The 19,607-nt window shown below is 47.6% G+C and overlaps 1 protein-coding gene across 5 annotated transcripts in view; it reads left to right on the forward strand.

Moving 5' to 3' along the window:
- Positions 1-19,607, forward strand: part of LOC125702400 (DAB2 interacting protein) — a 152,011-nt gene that overhangs the window by 61,555 nt on the left and 70,849 nt on the right. For all 5 annotated transcript variants that reach the window (XM_048965569.1, XM_048965568.1, XM_048965567.1 and 2 more), the window contains exon 3: positions 587-705. In XM_048965569.1, coding sequence (XP_048821526.1) covers positions 587-705 — 119 coding nt within the window. The remainder of the gene's footprint in view (positions 1-586; positions 706-19,607) is intronic.

Here is a 19,607-nt window from a genome sequence, read left to right on the forward strand (position 1 = left end):
ACAGCAGCGTTATATTTTTATTGCCTTATTTAGCCAAGTGATTAAATGTAACGTTCAGGTTACGTCGGACATTAACTCCTGAAAAAAAAAAAGAAAAAAAAAGACACAGCTGCGAGATTTCCCATTAAACGTTTCGCGGCGGCGTTGCAGCGGAGCAGTGCGGGATCCGTGACTCCATGACTCGCCCTCCCGCACAGAAAGCAGTGCGGTGCTCCTCCCGCACAGGTGCCGCCCGCCGCTCCCGGGGACGCGCACTGCGGGGCTGCGCGGGTACCGACCGCACCCGGGGCCGAGTGTGCCGGCGGGGAGGGGGGGGAGGCTCGTCCGGGCGGGAAGTTGTTGCCCAGGGCGGGTGGTGCAGGCGCTCCGACCTCCCCCTGCCTCCCTCCGGTGCGCTCGCCTCGTCTCTCCGACAGGATTTTGATGTGAGCCGATGGTTGCCACGGTAACGGCGGCCCCGGAGCCCCGCGCCGCCGCAGCGCCCGGCCGGGCTGAGCACGGGGCGCAGAGCGCGGGGATCGCAGCCGGGCAGCAGGCCGGGGCTCCAGCTTGTCTTAATATTTAGTATTCTTGTCTCACCCCGCAGGGGTTCCTCAGCCGCCGGCTTAAAGGCTCCATCAAAAGGACAAAGAGCCAACCGAAGCTCGATAGGAACAGCAGCTTCCGGCACATCTTACCTGGCTTCAGGAGCGTGGACAATGAGAGGTGAGCGGCCGTTCCTCGGGATGGGATGGGATGGGATGGGATGGGATGGGATGGGATGGGATGGGATGGGATGGGATGAGCACTCCGCTTTTTGCAGCCTTTGTTAACCCTGAGCTCATCTTATTGGGAGCGACGGCACATCTGTGATAGAGGTGGACTTGCTTAATTGCATTAGGTGTAATTTTAGTGCATTGGCAAGCACACAGTGCAAGCCCTCCCTTTTTAGGTTGAGTAGAATGGACTGAGGTGCCCATCTGATGGGCTTTCCTCTCCCCACTCCACCCAAAGTTGTTGCTCTGGCACAGGCAGAGCACGGAGATGTAGCATCCACCGAGCGCTGCAGGCATGGGAAGGAGGGAGGGAGCAGCACCGGCTCAGCCCTTGTATGGACAATAACAGCTGTGATGTCCCCAGATTCCTTTCCCCTTCCACACCTGCACTCCGGTGCAGCCCTGTGTCTCTGCTCCCAGGCAGCCCATGGCAGGGAGCTGTGCGGTGTGGGTTGGCTGGCGGTGGAGCAAACTGCACACAAAATAAGGGGAAAAGAGACCTGGTGGTTATTTTCCAGCCTGGTTAGAAGATGAAGCTCGTCAGTGTGTTTGTGTGTGTACATTTTTGTGGGTGCATCAGTGAGACAGCCACTCATCTCTGGATAACTTATGTGTGAATGCAGAATGCAGAGCAATGGCAGGTTTGGTTTGATGGGCCCCGCTGCTAACAGCACACAGAGGTGTTGCTTCCAGGAGGAAGATCCTGAGGTCTTATATGAATCTATTTAGAGAATGACACACAGGTATGGAAGTGCCGGAAAAGCTCTGTCTGAAAAGTACGGCAGATCAGGGATACATGGATGTGATCGTTTTGTAGCAGTGAGATTATAAAATATCAAGACAGCACCATAGGACCCACTGAGCACACGTTTCACTTTCAGACACAGCGAGAGCAACTTCCTTTTAGCCATCCTCACCCACTGGAGGGGCTGGGAGCTGCTGAATGTTTCTGAAATCTGGGTTTTTCTTTAGACAAACTAAGCTTTTTCCTTCTGGATTTAGCAAGTGAAAGGATTGTGCTGTCAACACAGGGAAATGTTGCAGAGACAAAGTCACAATTTTGCGCTGCAGTTTTCACAGCTGCTCCAAGCAGGGCACTGTGTTCCACATGGTGGACAAGTGAAGGCAGCTGGGGATCTGCCCAGTGCTGCTGGGTGCCCCGAGGTGGGCACAGAGGGGGCACACAGGGCAGTGTTTTCTCTCTCTGCAGATGAGTTTTGTTTCATTCTGCAAACTGGCAGTGTAGGACACGGGAATGAACTGCTTTGGCCAGCCCTGAAGCCAAAGTCGTTTTCTTAAATTAAGCCTGTGATTTCCCTGCTCTCCCTGAACAAGAGCTCTGCCACATGCTGGGCAGTGTCCTTCTGACAGAGTGCATTTACCACAACTTTTCCCTAAAGGAATTCGATGAATGGCTGTAGTGCATTTTCAGCATAGTGATTAAAATGTGGATTAGAGGAGCGGCAGCATTTGTCAGCATTGAACAAACCGTAAGGATTCGCTTATCTGAGTATTCAGAAACTGGAAACGAAGGTCTTCAGGTATCACTGAGGCTTCAGCTGTGCTCTGCAGACACGCCGCTGTCTGCAGGGAGCCGTCTGACGCTCGGTGGATTCTGGCACTGAGCTTTCAGTCCCCAGCTTTCCCAGCGCTGTCAGGTCAGTGGGAGTGAGCGGGTTTCCTTCTGCAAAATTCCCTGGCTGTAGATACAGCTCCGGGAGAGGTGAAACAAAGCAGCAGTTGGTCTTCTCAGTGACACACCTATGGCTTGGTTACGGAGATAATTCTGTCTTCCTGAACATTCCTGTGTCGATTAAAATGCATGATGCATGCAGCTCTGTGTATGAAGGGGCTTGACTCTATATCACTCTCATTCGGTTTGTGCTGTGCTTCCTTATCTCTCTGGAAATCAAAGAAATGCTTCAAAGGAGCACCTGCTATCAGCGTTGCTTCCTAAATATTTGATTTCTGACTCCATCTTGTATTGAAGCTGCCTGCCCGCAAACTCCTGCTTTTCTCATGGAAGTAACCATTGTAACAACATTCTGTTCTGGAGCTTGGCGGAATTTTTGCAAGAGATTGCATCTCTGCAAGAGATGCCGTAGCACAAATGAATAGTGCAATAAATGCAGACAAAGTCCTTGAGGTTAAGTATTGAGCTGTAGTTGTAGTAGATCACAAATGATTGTTACCTGGGTTTGGCATACCTTTATTGGTGCTGTGTAATATCTCCTCATATCTTTATTTTTGCATTTCTTGTGTGTCCTGCTCATCCTGCTGTGTACAGCAAGTGTGTATAAATACACTGAGTGTGCACAGATGTGTGCAGACAACCAACGAGGTGGATGTGGCATGTATGGAGAGAATATAAACGTATCTGTGTTTGATAAATGTACGTATTTAAATTCATCATGTGAATTTGAAATGGCACGTGATTACAGTGAGGAATTTGTACAGTGAGTTTTATAACAATGCAAAACAAGGAAATATCTGTAAACAGAAATGTCACAGAACGTCTCGGTTGCAGCACTTCTAAATCGCCCTGCTGGCTGTGGGTCACTCTGTGCTCCATGCCTCACAGCAGCACAAAGGATCAGGCAGGTTCCCAGAAGCTGCTCGTACAGAGAGAGTCCCTGCAGCCTGAGAGGAGCTGGCAGCTCTGCCATGTGTGGGGCTCATCTCCACGGAGCTGCTGTGCTATTTGCTGGGGTCCCACTGCGCTCTGCTATGTGCACACATGGTCTGAGCAGCTCTGGGAAGGCTGACGGTGCCGCTAAGGAGAATCCTGGGCAACTTCTTTTTGTCTGTAGAGAACATCTGAGAAATTGTCCGAGCGGCACATCAGAAGAACGCGCTGATTACAGTCAGGCAGAGCTTATGTTTGTAGGACAGGCGTGGTCGAATCTCATGGCATCTGATTTTCACACTGACTGAGAGGAGACTGATTTGAAAGAGGTGGAATAAGAGGTTGGTGCTGCCTTCAAGTGATGGCAGGGCTCACGCGGTGCAGCTGGACACATCTCTTCATCCTTTCACATACTGATGTTCTTCTTGGAGCCTTGTAACAGCAACGGGGTACAGTGATTGATTGTGAACAGAAGCAATATCACAGCAAGTACAGCTAGGGTCTGACATGTGAGCTGTGTTCATCTGGTACGTTGGTATAAATGTGAGATTGCAAGGAGGACTGTGGGATGAGCCTTTCAGGTTTTGTTTGCTTGTTTTCAGCTTTTGTTTGTCACTTGTTAGAGCTAGAAAAGGGTTCTGTTAAAGAGGCTTTTCGCTAACAAGGTGTCCCGCATCCTGACTTATTACAGCAGCTAATGAAGTTTTTATCATGGAGCGCTGAATGTTTGTGTTTGTAGGGGCCTCTCTGGAATCAGCCACAAATCAAACATTTGGCAGATGGGTTGTCCTTAATTGGACCCACATTTCTGCTACGAAATAGGGGTTTGAGCAAGTTCCTGGGTTGGGCTCTGGGCACACAGAGCAGGCCTGGAGAACCAAGAGAAGGTTATTCTGCTGCACTTGTTAATTGTGTTGTTTGGGCACTGTTACATCAGTGCTGAGAGGAGAGGGACACAGGGTCACTTTATGGGATGAAAGATGGGCACTCCGTGTAACTCATTATTCTGATGTAATCCTGATGCTGATGGCTCCTAAGGACGCCTTTTCTCAGCGTGCTGTGTGCCTTCAGAGCTAAGGGACACTCAATTAGTAACATTTGGGATTATTTTGCAAGTTTTTGTGGTGGTCGTTGTTTGCATAATTCCACAAGATAACATTCCATTTATGGTTTTTTTCTTGGCACTACAAAAAATCTGAGCATATGATGGATTGTTAAATGAGCCTCAGCCTGGGAAGGGCTGCAGCCATGCTTTGGTAACACCATGGCCATGACTCTTACTCACTCTTTCAACTATTCAATTCTTATGCTGCCACAAAATTTTCCTTATAACCCACAGAGAGAAGGGAAAGCATACAAGTCATTTACTGCAGCACATTCAACTCCTGATGCAGCACCAATGCAGTCTGCCCTATGGGTTCCAAACATTCGTAAAGTTTATTTTGAAGCAATAGGAGAGCATTAAGAACTTCTGAATATCTGTACTCATACAGTAAAGTTAGTTTGCGGGTTCTTGTCAGGTCTCATCATTAATTTATTCCCAACAAACCTGATAGGCCAAATATTTTTAGTCATGATGAAGCTGGTTGATGAGAATAGGGTGACTGCTGCATTACAGAGCATGCAGAAGTGGCTTTGTTTCCTTTGGGAAGAGGAATGACCCCCGCACAGCCATGCATGGAGCTTGTGGCTGCTTCTGGCTCCTTAGCTGAATGGCATTGGCTGTGCAGTGTTCTAAGCAAGAAGAGTTAGAACAGCAGGTGCAAGGTGGAGGGTTGTTTTGATAATGCAGATATTCTGAGGAAGCACCACCGAGTTTGTACACGGGAACCATTCTGCACCATCAGCCATACCTGGAAAGCAAAATGTGACGTGTTGCAAAGTGGAGCAGGAGCATCCAGCGCCTGTGCTGTGGTGCAGAGGCAATGTCTGTTCTCAGTCCACCCCACCACCAGCAAACAAGCGCAGCTCTGGTGATGGGGAATGGGCTGAGGAGTGCTGCCCACCCACACAGAGTGCTGCATTTATGTCAAGGCAACCTTGGCTGGGAATGTGCAAATCAATCTTTTAATGGGATTCCTTGGCAAAGCATTTCTTGAATCAGAATCGGTTAATTACTGATCCCCATTTAATGGCGATATTTGGAAGCTACAGTGAAAGCAGAACTGCTTTGAAGGGGAGATGCAGGAGGAAATTATCCCCTTTCCACACAACCTGTTACGTTGCTCATCATCTTCTTCACAGGTACAGGACTTTTAGGAACTGACACTCAAATCATTTTAAAGGGATAATGCTCTGAATAGTAAGGGGATTTTGGGGTTTTCTTTTGGCATTGACATAAAAACAAATAGTCCTTTTTATGGAAGAAAGGGTAATGCTCAGCACTGCAAGAATAAGGTCCAGGCTGTGGGCCCTTTGTGTTTCTCTGCTTCTTGGCTTCCCAGCTGCTGAAACAGCCCCACATGGTGCCCCACAGGGGTACAGCTCAGACTCTGACTCAATTGGAGTCACGTAGCAAAATTATAAAATCCTTCCTACTTGAGCGTCTGCGGCACTGCTGGGATAATTGGCTTCATCCATCTTACAATTAGCTTGCAAAAATATGTTTTGCATTCCTGACCTTTTCTCTATAAGCAAGGCCATTGTTTCACTGTCCTGCTTAATTACAAAATATAGTGTTGTGCGGCGGTACAGATGACATCGTTGTATCGTTGGCTCTAATTTGATGAGACATCATAATGGGGAGTTTTCATACCGAGGGCACCGAATTCGTGTAGCGTGAAGCCGCATTTCTCTAAACCTACTAAATAAGGAGAAGTTAATTTTATGCTCCATCTTTTTGACGTTTGTAATCAAAGCATTGTATTGCAGCTGCAGATGGTTAGCATTTGAAGAATGTTTGGCAAACACGTACAGCGGGAAGGCATTGTTTCTGCAGCGGAGGTCAGGTTGGTTAATGGACAGGAGGACGCTTGCTTTGCTTTCGCCATCCCCGCGGCCTGCAGGGATGCTGTTGGCCGTTGTTGGTGGAGGTGTTGGTGTGGGGCAGCAGTGTCCCCCAGGGCAGCAGTTCTGCTCGGAGCCCTTTGGCACCGCCTCTGAGCCGGGGAGCAGCTGAGCTGCTGCACTCCGATATTCTTCAGATGGAAGACAGAGGCTGCCACGGCACTGCAGGAACATTTTGTTTCTGCACAGACCGTTTATTCTGACTTTGCCCTGTTGGGATTTTCGTCTGCATGAATTTCCGTGCAATTACATTAGTGTTACTCTCCATGTCAATAAACTCAAAGAAAAAAAAAGAAATGCCATCAGTACAGCTTTTATACCAGAAAAGGCTTTGTGATGGTTCTAGACTCTTCTGTTTTTTGGTTGTTTTTTTTTCATTATTGTCTGTTTTCAGTAAAATTAAGATACTTCTATCCCCAGCTTAAACTACCTGGCACACAATGCAAAGTGTCCTTGATGACAGCACTCCTTGCAGACCAACAGGAGTGGCTCCTGCCCCTGGCTGCACTCACAGCCACAGGGCCATCGTCGCAGTCTGAGCAGGGCAGCAAGCTGATTCAATGGGAAATTATATTTGGAGTGGGTTTCTGTTTGATCAGAGCACTGAACCACGTCAGGAAACTGCATGGTAATGGGAAGGTGCAGAAGAAGCCCTTCTCTCTCAGGGGCAGCATGTAGCGACATTAATTAGTGCTGTTACCAACCTGTGCTTCAGCCCGTGCCTCCAGCACTGCGTGGAGTCTGGGAGGGCTTCTCCTCCAGTCTCCATCTTTCACAGTGGAATTTCCCATCTCAGGAAAGTTGCCTTGCTGGATGCATTACATTTTTCTGTCCTGTACTCTGTTTTTTTCTGTTGGCAACCAGTGTGAGATGTCTGTCGGAAGGAGGAAATGTTCAAAAACAAGCTTGGCTCTGTTCTTCATTGAAGCTCTTCAAGGCCTTGGTTGGAAGGTCTGTGTGAGGGGCAGAGACTACTGTAAGAGTGCATCCAGCAGCTGAGGTGGGCAAGGTTTTCAAGCCTTTGTTCCGAGTGCTGGAGGACGCAGATGTTTGACATGTATATCTTGTTATCCAATTTCATATTGCAGTGGTGGTGCACAGAAATGCGCTGATTGTAGCTGCAGGCAGCCCGTGCACTGAGCTCGCTGCCAGCATTGGTTGTACAGAGCATGGGCTGTAATGATGTTCGAGACTTGTGAATATGAAATAACTCTGTCAGGTTCATCCATCAACTGCAAGGGGAGAAAAAAACAGCACAGAAAAATGTGTTCCTCTGTCCTTCCTCCTCCGGCACCCTTTGAGAACGCCTTACAGCATGGAGCGTCTTCTGAAATTATTATTAGGGAGGTTTCAAGTGCACTGTTCACTTGTGGTGTCTTCTTACGATGCTGACGGTGTGGTCTTGTTTACCTCACTGCCAGTGTTGAGAATTTTCATTTTCAGTACAACTGCAGAACATCTCACTTACGTTACTTATGCTCTCAACGGCAAAATTTGGGTCAGGCGTGATGAAAAGAAAGAAGAGTTCATTTTAATTGAACTAAGGCAGTGCATTTTAGCTAGAATTAAAGTATAATTTGTTTCACAAAAACACTTAACTGATTTGAATTAAAGCCAGAAATATGAATTTGGCTTTAATCCACACGTGTTACATAAGCAGTTCTGTGAGATAGGGATGTGCCATGCATTGTACGTGATTGATGGCATGCAGGAGGGAGGCATTTGTTCACAAAATGATGCCAAGGTGTTAGCAGGTGTAGAGCCACAGGTATTATATCAGGCTGTCCCCTTTGTTCACACTTACAAATGTCTCTGGGATTATGCTGGCCCTGCACAGTAACCCCCATGCTCTGCTGCTGGTACATGAGAGATTGCACGCATCCCCTATTTGAAGTGTTCAGTGCTTCTTCCCCATAGGAGTCCCTCTGCAAAGTAGTCCTGCAGTAGTTACCAAATGATTTACATAACTCTTACCTTGAATAATTAATATTTTGCCATCCTTGCTGTGCAGGGAGCTTTGTTCCATTATGGATGTGTCGCTATATAGTACCACTCTTACTGACACATACATAAAAATATACATATACATAAAATAGAAAGATTGATCTATATTTCAGGCAAGGTGAGAACAACATTTTAAAAGACCGCAGTGCTTCTGAGCACTGCAGTGAAGGGCTGTGGGCTGTGGGCAGCAGAGCAGCCTCCTTCCAGCAGGCAGACACGGCCCTGTGCTGCTGCCCTGCGAGCAATCTGGTGCTGCTTGGATCACAGGGTTTGCTTTAGGACTGTTGCACAGGGGAAAGGCCGTGGGCAGTACAGCATTTCTCGTACACAGCACGTTCTGGACCAATAGAGAAGACTGAGGTGGCTGCTCATGAGCTGTCTTTTGTTGTAACTTTTCTCTTTTCAGAATGCCAGCTTTGCATGCTTTTAAAATCCCATTGCAGCAGTTTTTATTTCTTCTGCCATGTGCTGAAATGCTTACATTAACTCCATACCTTAACAGTTCTAATTGCTGACGGGGCGCTGCTCACAACGACTCCACAGCCTGGCTGATCACTGCACCTTTCATTAACGCTCCAAGTCATCGTGGAAGCATTTGTGTGGTGTCAGGGTGGGCGAGCATGGGGGCTTTGGCCAGCAAACTGCTGAGGGCAGCACCATGCAGCTGCAGGCACGGGGCTCCAGTGGCACCACTGAGCGCTGCCCAGGGGCGTCCCATTGCACAGCACAACTGCAGGAGCTCTGCACGGAACCTCAGAGTCGTCCAGAATTAATTATTCACTGATGATCACTCAGACTTTACGGATTAGGGAGTAGGGAGGAGGGTTGGCGGGGGTGGAGAGGAGATAGAGCAATTTGGATTGCAATTAGTATTTAATTTCTTTCCTTATTCCCTGTTTGCTTAAATCAGAGATTGCATGTTAGAACCAAGCGAGGATTGATATCCCAGCAGTGAAAGTTCCCTGTGCACCGGGAAGCAGCAAATCCACTGCAGCCTGGAAGCTTCCCAGAGAGACAAAACACTTCCATTGGTTTGAGGAGCTGAAGTGTTAGAGGAGCCAGTTTTGCTTAGGTAATGTTTGAAGGGAACAGATGTGCCCAGTCTGCCAAAGCAGGAGAACTTTACTAGCGATATCTTGCTGTTATGATAAGAACATTCAGATATTGTCTCTCTGCATCCATCACCCAAATTCTCCCCAGTTTAAGCTGCACAGCAGCAGGTGTGCTGGGTACTGCAGCCTGGCTGTGCAGTCCTGTAGCAGCCTGTGTAACCCCAACCCGCCGGGCTGCCGAGTCGTAGAGAATGTAATTTTAAGTTTAGTCATTACAAAAACGTTAGCCAAGAGTTGAAAGTCTGCTTTACTGGTGAGATTGTGTCTAATGTGAAACCTCAAGGGGTTTTTGTGATTACACCAGTAACCACAGTCTGGGTCACACTTTGCAATAATTATCTTGATGTCTGAGAGGTTGTTAGAAAGTCCCTGGAGGAAGGGGCCCAGATGCATTGCAAAAGAATTTAGAGGTCTATGCTGGCAAACTTTCAGCACTTAGAGATTTATTTAAGTTAGCTCTTTTAATTGCTTTCTTGCATCCCTGTTCTATTCTAAGCTCTATGAGCTGTCTGGGGAAGAAAGTCTAGCTACCATTAATCTCCTCAATCCTTCTTCCTTTAACTAGGTACTTCTGGCTTCATTTACACAGGCATTTGAGCCCTGCAGAGTGGCTCATAATTGTGATTCAGTTTTAACATGTTCTGAGGGAACATGTAACTTAGGAGAAGTCATCAGCTGACTTCTGTGTGTGTTTTTTTTGTTTTAACTCCCATCTCTTGAACGTGGCTTATGATCTCTGTATGACATAGCTGCTTCCTGGGCTGCTGGCAGCTTCCTTGATATGTATTCATAAAGCAGTTCTAAGTCCTTGAGTGAAAACTGCAAGAAAAGGGCAAGGAATTATTTGTCTTTGTTTTGTTCTCATGGCCCTCGTGTTCCCATTCCAACACGTGCCTGGGAGCTCTCTGTCTGCATGCCTTCATACCTACAGCTCTTAGTGCACAGCAAGGCAGGGTGTCTCGCCCTCCTCAGATAAAGCCACTCATATTGAGGCTGTCGCTTCCCTTATTAATTTCAGTTCCAGCCCTCTCAGGGAGGCAGAGCCCCTGCATACCCATCAGTGACAGCAAATGCTGTGGTGGCAGGGAGTGAGGAAGCAGTGACAGCAGCACTGAGCAGAGCACAGCCCCGGTTGCCCATTGCTGGCTGCTGGCTGCTGCTGCTTCCCGGCTGCAGTGCGTGCTTCTCTCTCATAAATGCTCCAAGTCTCATTGCCATACAATACAAAGCCAGCTTTAGTTGAATAATAGTGAATAATTTAGGGAATAATTGTTTTCAATTATATTTTGTATCAATGAGTGCTGCAGATACAGTCAGATATATGACACATAATTTAGAGCAGTAGTATTGTTAAACCTATTGTTAGTTGCCTTTCATCTTTGTTATCCATTCCTCGCCAGTAAGTAGGCAGTTTTTCCCTCATTTCACTATGCATTACTTTGCAAAGGGGGCATCTGCCCAACAGCCCCAGGTCCCCCCATGCCCACAGCCCGGTGCTGCCCACCCTCAGCCCACCCTCCCTTCCGTCCTTGTCCCTCATTGCCTCAGAGGAACATATCTTTGTGTTGAAATGAAGTGATAGAGAGCCAGCATTACACAGAGGAATGAGCTATGAAATAATGGGGCTAATAAGCATGTAGAATAACTTGACTGTCCAAGTGCAGTCCGCGGAGCGGCAGCTGCTGCAGATACACTCAGGTTATCAGCGTGCGGCTATTTTGTGCTGAGAGGGCTTAGGTGTAATGAGAGTTCCTGCATCATGGGAACTCTTGACAATGAATAGTGACATTTTCCAATAACAACTTTCAGAAATGAAGCAGCCCTGTGCAGCAACACAGCGCTGCTGACAGCCTGCCTGGGGAAAGCCCTGCCTGCCCTCCCCCTGCACAGCCATCGGCTGCTGCTCTGCCCCCCGCTCCGCTGTGTTCCAAACCAGCACATCCCTTCTGCTCCTGGCTCCAGTGCTTCCACATGGGTGAAAGCAGTGCGTCCTCATCTTCAGGAGCAGAGGAGTGCTGTATCACCTGCATCCCCAGCACTTCTGTCTCCTCCAGTGTGCTGTGATAGAAGCACAGACTTGTCACCAAGAAGCTGGGAATGTGTCACTCAGCTCTGTGAGTAGTTTTTCTTGTCGCAGTTCTTCCTCTTGTATCTTTTTCTTATTACAAATGTCAGTAAAGAAGGTAGGATTGAGTTTGGGTTGTGTTCTTGAGTATATCAGTTAAATTTATTGGAGAAATTGAGCCCTCCTAATTGTGTTCATCCTGATAACTGAATAAAATACAAGTAAATTGTCAAAACCTATTGTATGATAGAGATTAGGGCGGGCCAATTGATTCAAAAAGTAATTAGTAAACACCCTAATAAACATCGTGAGATGGCTTTGCAGCTATTTCTGAGACTAATTGCTGGAGAAAAAAGGAATAATGAAAAATCCAAACGTTTGTAAAGGTGAAGCCGGGCTGTTTTGTCCAGGGGTCTGGTTACCATCTGTATCCAAAAGTACATAGGAAAACATTTCTCTCAGCCAGGCACCCAGCGTGGTTGTTCTGGGGTCAGGGAGCCTCTTGTCAATAAGTTTGCCAAAAATTGAGCCTTTTTGTTACACTCATAAGCCAATGTCTGTTCCTGAGCTGTAACATGCTGAGAATCCACTCGATGGTAAGTTGTGACACATGCAAACAAACCAGGGAATTGGTTTGTAATATGCATTGGGGAAGTCTGCTTTGTGCAGCTCTCGGATCTGGTGTTCCCTGCTACAGGAGCTCCTGCTGCTTAATTTAGTAACACGTATGTCTGATTTTCCACTTTCTAGAGGGCGTGGGAAGGGACGTGCTTGGCTTTGCTCTGCACTGAGGGGCTCTTTGCTGTGACTGTGCTCCCCAAAAGCCCACGGAGGCGGTGACTTTCCCCGAGCCCACTCTGTCTATCACCATCCCTGCACCTCTGCATGCAGGGGAGTGGTTTTCCACAGCGACGATTTGTAGTTACAGCCCTCATTTCAAACAACATGAAAATAAAGCAGACTGCATCCAAACGCGCTCCCACTCCAGAGTCTGCAGATGGGCAGCACTTCGGCTCCTGCTTGAATAATCACTGCTGCTAAATATGGAGTGGAGCCGCGGGCCGGGCTGTGCTGTGAGGCTCCAGCACTCATCCCAGCACAGCAGAGCATTATTCCTCCATTGTGATCGCAGGCTTGTCGCTGCTTTGCATTCCCATTCTGCACCGCTGCCCCCCGCTCTTCCCGTGCCGAGGGACGGCGATGGAGGGAGCGCCTGAACGGAAAATCCTTTCATAGCCAAGACATGATTGTTACTTATTTATTTTATTTTCGGTTAATACGACTGCAGTACAAATGGGGCCTTAATGCCTAAGGGCCTTGCGTTTTTGGAGTAATTCCTTATGACGCGTGTCAGGCTCTGTTTTATTCAGGTGGGTGGTATGATATTAAACAACAAAGCAAGCTTGCACTTCCCTGCGCCGTATTTATGTGCATGCTCTGGCACAGAGGTGCTTATCAGTGGAATGCCATACCCAGGCGGCTATACCTAGTTTGAAATGCTTTGCAAGTGCCAGGCGGGCATTCAGATCCATCCACCTGCCTCACACCAGCATCCCTCCTTCCATCCCCTTGGGCTGGGCCAAGCGGGGCTGTGGGAGACGTTCCTTAAGTAATGCTCCAGACAAACGCTTCTGTCTGAATGGAATATTGATTTTCTAATTGCTGTGCTGCTGTTAAATGAATCGTTACTGGAGAGCGGAGGGAAAGCAAACTCAAGTGCATAGCAAGCGAGCTTTGGCTTGTCTGCTAAACACACTCAGGGTGTTAATGTGCGAAACTCAACGAATGGAGTAAGGTGGAGCTGTCTGTACCACACAGACGGGCTGACCTTCACAGAGCCCCCCCAGCCCTCGGTGTCAAACCATCACCACACAGCTGGGGGAGGACAGACGGCCCCGAGGTGGGGCCCATCCCACACACCTCCCGTGCGGCCCCTGTGTTCCAGAACTGCCCTTCAGACACTGGCGGTGTGAGGGCTTTGTGTTCCCACAGGAGAGCAGCCAGATGGCTGAGCCCTGCTGAGCTGACAGCCGCGGAGCGGGAGGGTGGGCAGGAGCTGCCGGCGCTGGGGCCTTTAACCCCTCCAGCGGGTGCAGCTGTGGGATGCGCCCAGCTCCGGCTGCCAGCTGAGGCCTGGGGAATCGCTGACCTGGATCTTATGTGGGGGCCCCCAGCACACGAAGGGTGCGGAGCTGTTAGAGAGGGTCTGGGGGAGGGCCATGAGGATGCTCAGAGGGCCAGGGCAGCTCCACTCTGGAGACTGAATGGGGAGCCGGGGCTGTTCAGATTGGAGAAGAGAATGCTCTGAGGAGATCGCATCGTGGCCTTCCAGTACTTGAGGGGAGATTATAAGAAGGCGGGAGCGCGATCTTTTTCATGGTTTCAAAGTGATGGGATGCTATCAGTGCTGCCCGGAGCTGTGGGCGCCCCATCCCTGGAGGTGCCCGAGACCACAGATGGGCAGCCAGAGCCGGGGGACAGGCAGCCCACAGCAGGAGTGGGACCAGGGGGCTGTGAGACCCCTTCTGCTCTCAGCCGTTTGATGGATCCGTGACTCGGATTGCTTGCTCCATCCCCTTTCAGCAGCCCCTAGGAGCCATAGGAGCAAACTGTCCAACTTGTTGGGATGCCAGAAGTAGCTGTCAGCTATACCATATCCAGCCAGTAAATGATATATCTTAATTCAGTTTCAGAAAATAGAGCATATGCTTGTGTTTGAACATATCCTCTTAGCTGAGAAATAGCTTCTTTATTTTTCTGGAGTTTAAAATGCCAAATCAACTGATTGCTTTTCTTTGAAAACATCTCCCACATAAAATACATACTGTCTTGGTGAACTAAATTGATTTATATTCAGCCATTAATAATGTATAGCCCATAATTTGCAGAACAACGCAGTTAGTTGGGAGATGTGTCCCATTAAGGGGCAGACAGCTTTCCGAATGAGGAGAGGGGTGGTGCTGGCAAAGGCAGCTCTGCAGTTCTCCCAAGCTATTGGATGCTCAGTAGTGCTCTTGCAGTTCAAGTCCATGTGTGTGATTTAATTGGGTGCTGTGACCTTCTCCTCTGGGAGGCTTTTCCATCTGCTTCAAAATATTTGAAATTTCTCCTCATGTCTCCATTGTTCTCTTCTATTACAATTAGGAAGGTTTAGAAAACTAGTGAAATGATATTAGGTTTCTTCCAGTTGGTGCGTCATTGGCTGGAATTCAGATCTTGATAATGAGATTGGAGCTCACCTACCTCTCTTTCAGGATTGTAATAAGCTGATGATAGAATAAGCTAGGCATTAGGTAAAATCTGCTGTTTTTTTGGCAAATTAATGAGATGTTGTAACAGATTGTTTCTGACAGAGGATAGCTTGGACTACGTGAACAGATTTGAAGCGGCGGCGGTGTGAAGCAGGATTGTTATTACGTTTGGGGCAGAGATAAAATGCTAGTCGAGGTCCAGAGGCAGTTCCCTTTGCTTCATTCTGATACGATGTGTAGTGTTTGGCAGTATTTCCTTGGAACAGAGGCACTTAATTGCTGTGGAATCGGGGAAATGCTATACTATAAATGTGCATAAACAAGAGCAAGGATCACAACTGGAGCTAAATCCAAGATACCGTCAAGTAGGATAATCCTCTAAATGAGATATGATTCTTTCTCTACTTTTCTTTAGTGCTCCTCTACACACATTGAAAAAACGGTGATTTCAGAGTCATTGCAGATGTGCAGGGCTGCCCCACAGGGTGGGAATCATGGAGGTACAGCAGCAGAAGGAGCAGGGCTGGGACTGTGCTCCATGGGCAGCTCCAAGCAGTGTGGGCACCAGACTGGTGCTGCTTCTCTCTCCTGTTGGATCTCTGTGAGTCTGCTGCCTCTGCCTACGAGGCTTGGTGTGTGTTTTTATGGAAATCTCCTGCTCGTATCCCACAATGGGAGTCTGTCAGACGCTCAGTAAATGCAGGCAGAGCTACGCAGGGAGGTGTTACAGCAGAGGAAATAGAAACATAAACTTAAACAAATTAAAAAGATGGTAATTAACCAAATGAATTTCATCCTGGAGATAATCAGATGAATGCATTTAGAGAGAAAATAATCCCAATTCTCTGAAAACAGTAATTAAAAAAAATAGTCAGTTTTGGGAATGGCTAACAAGCGAGATCGGAGGCAGGGAGTAGACTGAAGCAATGATCAGCTCCGTTTGGGGTGGTGTGTGATGGGGCCCCGATGTCCTGTGCAGAGCTGCGCACTGTCAGATTCAGTGTTTGGGAAACATCCCCATGTGAGCAAGTTCCTGAGCAGTGAGTGGAACATAGGGCACGACCACTTGTGTTTTCTAGGTCAGCTACAAGATAACAGAGGGCGAATTTCATAACTGTGTGTTTAAAAAGTGTCAACAAAGGGGAGGTGAAAGAATGCAGGGCGGGTAATTGACAGATAAACATGGCACAAGGTGGGAGGATGATGGCATCCACGCGTCAGGAAGTGACCTGGGTACCGCCGTATATCCGATGGGAGCAGGCTGCCCCGGGAGCAGTGAAAGCGCTCCTGTTACTGACAGTGCTTGAGGATGTGCTGGAGGAGGCAAGCGCCCAACAGGTCTCTTCTGCTTTGTGTTAGCATCTGAGGATCCCAGCCAGGGTCCGAGAGAGTGGAGATTGATGGGGGAAGGAGGGATCTAGGGGAAAGAGGGAGGAATGTACTGGTGTCTGTTTTTTAACATCCTAACTTGGGTGCTGTGATTTGTTCTGGAGCAAATGTTAGCGAGGTGTGCTGTGCTTTGTTTTTCTCTTTGGGTTCTCTCGTGTGAGTCTCAGATGCTGTCTTTCGTGGACAAAACTAGAGAGGGGTCTTGACCTCAAAATATTGATTCATGCCAGTACATTGGATGCTGCAGTTTGAGGAGTTTTGGCTTTCCCAAGGTTTGACCCATTGAAGAGGAAGTGTTTGGCTAAGCATAGAACTTGAGGGGAAGAAATAGTATTTGTTTCCCAGAGTAAAACCAGTTCTTTTCAGGGTTTAGTCCATGAAATGGTTACAGTGTCCAAACCTCATTAGGAGACTTGTCTCTTGGGTTCTGGATGAGCAGATGCTCTTTCTTTACCAAATACGGATAAATATTGTTTTTCTAGGAAATGCCCATCTGATCATAGCATATTGTGGTGTGACATCTGTTTGCACACACAATACTTCATAGTGATCTAATTTAATTTTTTATTGAAACTGCCAGTGGATGGATGGATGGATGGATGGATGGATGGATGGATGGATGGATGGATGGATGAGAAGAAGTGAACAGTGTCAGGAGATTAATTTTGTTCTGTTGTCAAAATGCCCCCAGAGAGAACAGAGGAGGTTGGAGTTCCTGCAGTTCCTGGAGGATGCCCAGCATGGGCAGTGTGTGCTGAGCCCTGGTGTGCTCAGGTGTGCTCAGGGCTGTGCAAATAAACCAGTCAGTTGCTGGGATTAGTAATGAACCCAAGATTCTTACATAGTATGTTATGGGGGTTCTGTTGGGTTAAGCCTTCTGCTTGTCACAATGCTCTTATCTAGTTTTGATCTGCATGCAGAAAAATGTATAAAACCTGAACTAGAAAGAAAGCATCAATGGAAACCACATAAGTTTAGCATGCAAATTTGTAAGTGTTAGTAAGTACTGTCTTTTCACTCAAACTTTGTGTACTTCATTTCACATTTACATTCCCGGTCTTGCACCATCTCTGTTGATGGCTCAAAGTCATAGTTCATCTGTTCTTACCTAACAATGGGGAATCATTGATCTTTTTATTTCCTGAAGAAGCAAATGGCTGCTTTGTGTTACACTGGCTTGCAGGCTTGGCAGGAGCACAGCGCTGGGGCCTGGGCAGCAGCTCTGCACCAACTGCACAGCACCACGCACAGCCATACAGCCCAGCTGCTATTTTTAAAGCCTCCAAGCCTTGTGTGTGCTGGAGACTCCTCATGGCTTGGATGTATTAAAATGGGACACGTTGTCTAGCAGGTTGCCTCCTACAATATTCAGCATTCGAACCAGACGTGGCCCTGTTCATTACAGCTCTTGGGAGAACATTGCTGGCGAGGGGAGCTGGGTGAAGCCCATGCAGCGATCTGAGCTGTGCTGCAGACAGAGGAAATGACCGTGGGGATTAAAGATGGGGAGCAAGTGGGATGAGAGCTGCCTTGGAAAAGTGGGCTAACAACTGCCACAAAACCAGTGCTTCCCATTCCGCATCCTTTTCTCCAGGTTAGCCGTCTGAACAATACTTAACTGCTTAAAACTAATCAAGCTCAGAAGTAGTATTTATTGAATCAGAATTCAGTACTTACAAAATAAATAAATGGTCTGTTTTCCATCTGTATCTGCAACACATTGCTGCTTGCGACTCTTTGTTATAGAAATATGTTTCTAGTCTAGCATATGTTTCCCATCCCCAGCTAATTATCTGCGGCTTCAAGTAGGTGCTCGGGATTAACAAGTGGCTGTCGTTTAGGAAGTCAGAATCGGGAGGAACAGAGTTGCATGAAACCCTCTGTGACCTTGGAATGTAGCAGACATTTTTCTTGTATATTTTTTTCTTAAGTTTGTCTTCTTCAAAGGAAGACCTTCAGCCCTTCTCAGGCTGAACCATCTCTATAACAGTCATTAAAGATTCAGCAGTACCTTTTAAGTCCAAGTTAGGAAATTCAAATTTTTCAATTTAGTGAAGTTGTGTGTCTTTTTCAAGTGCTATACTGCTCATTTCTGAAGGTCTTCCAGGATTTCCAGTGGCTCCTCAGTGGAACGGAGCAAAAGCCAGGATACATTGTTAGAGTTGAAAATCTCAGTGCCACAGGACTGCACATCTTCTATGGCAGAACTGTGTGCAAAGGTACAGATGTCACGCAGGCTCAGAAGGAGCCCCTCCGGCAATCAGCACTGCTTCTGCTCTGCTGCTGACGCCCTTTTTGAGCATCACTTGGTTGTTTGTCTCCTATTTGTTTATTTCTGTGTTTGGGATTGGTCAGAAGCTGAAGCCTGTGCTCTCCAAGGGCTTCAAGCTTTTAAGTGTTGAAGGTTGAACTTCCCAACCATGCTGAGCTAAGCTGCACTGTGCTTTGAAATCTGCATCAGGATCTCAACTTTGTTAAGTGGCCCTTTCTCTATTTAATGTTAGAGGAGGAAAAATGTAAGCCTCCGAGTGGATTCAGAGTCACACTTTAATTAACCATATTTTTACAGCATGCTGCCAGCAACTGTCAGGAATAAGGAGATGCTTCTAATCCAAATTCACAGCAAAAACCAAATGCACTGGAGATATCCCCAGCCAATAAACAGATTCATCCTTTAGGAAACAATATCCTTCCTGCAAACCAAACAAAGAAGAGCTGATGCAAAGCAGATCTGCTCCACTCTTTGTCCCAACCAAGTGCAGGAGGTTCAGAGTGCTGTGAGCTCCAGAGCTGTGCCTGAGCACCCACAGAGCTGTCAGTGATGGAGAATCATTGCCCAGGAGATAGATTTGGATTTCAGCCTTCCCAGGGATCAGTCTGGGGAACAGAGGGTGGGGAGCAGGAAAAGGATCAGGATCTTGAAAAGGTGTGACAAGTTTTGAAACCCCATTGTAGGCTGCAGCAAACTAAAGCAAGTCACTGAGCTTTGTGGACGAGGGGTGAGAACATGGCTGCATGTGGGCTGCACGATGCTCAGGATAAGTACTTTTTAAACCAGAAAAGTGGCTGCAGCAAAGCTCCAGGGGATGAGGCTGAGGTGCTGGGATGGAGGTGGGAGCTGGAGCTGAGCAGCAGTGCTGGGTGATGGCTCTGAGTCTCCCATAGTCTGAGAAGTGCACAGGCAATGAAAACCAACTCACTTGCCCTTGTGCTGGCTTGGCATGCAAGGGAAAAACATCAGCTTGGTAAATGATGATGAGGCTATTTCTCTCCAATGGGCAGCGTGTATTTGTCTTGTCTGTACTTTGGGTTGGGAGTTTTTTCTCTCCCAGCTAATTGTCAGTGGCTGTTTTGAGGATAGCTCACTGCTCGATTTTTGGAAAAGGACATTCCTCTGCC

The sequence above is a fragment of the Lagopus muta genome, chromosome 19 (genome assembly GCF_023343835.1).
Source record: "Lagopus muta isolate bLagMut1 chromosome 19, bLagMut1 primary, whole genome shotgun sequence".
NCBI lineage: Eukaryota > Metazoa > Chordata > Aves > Galliformes > Phasianidae > Lagopus > Lagopus muta.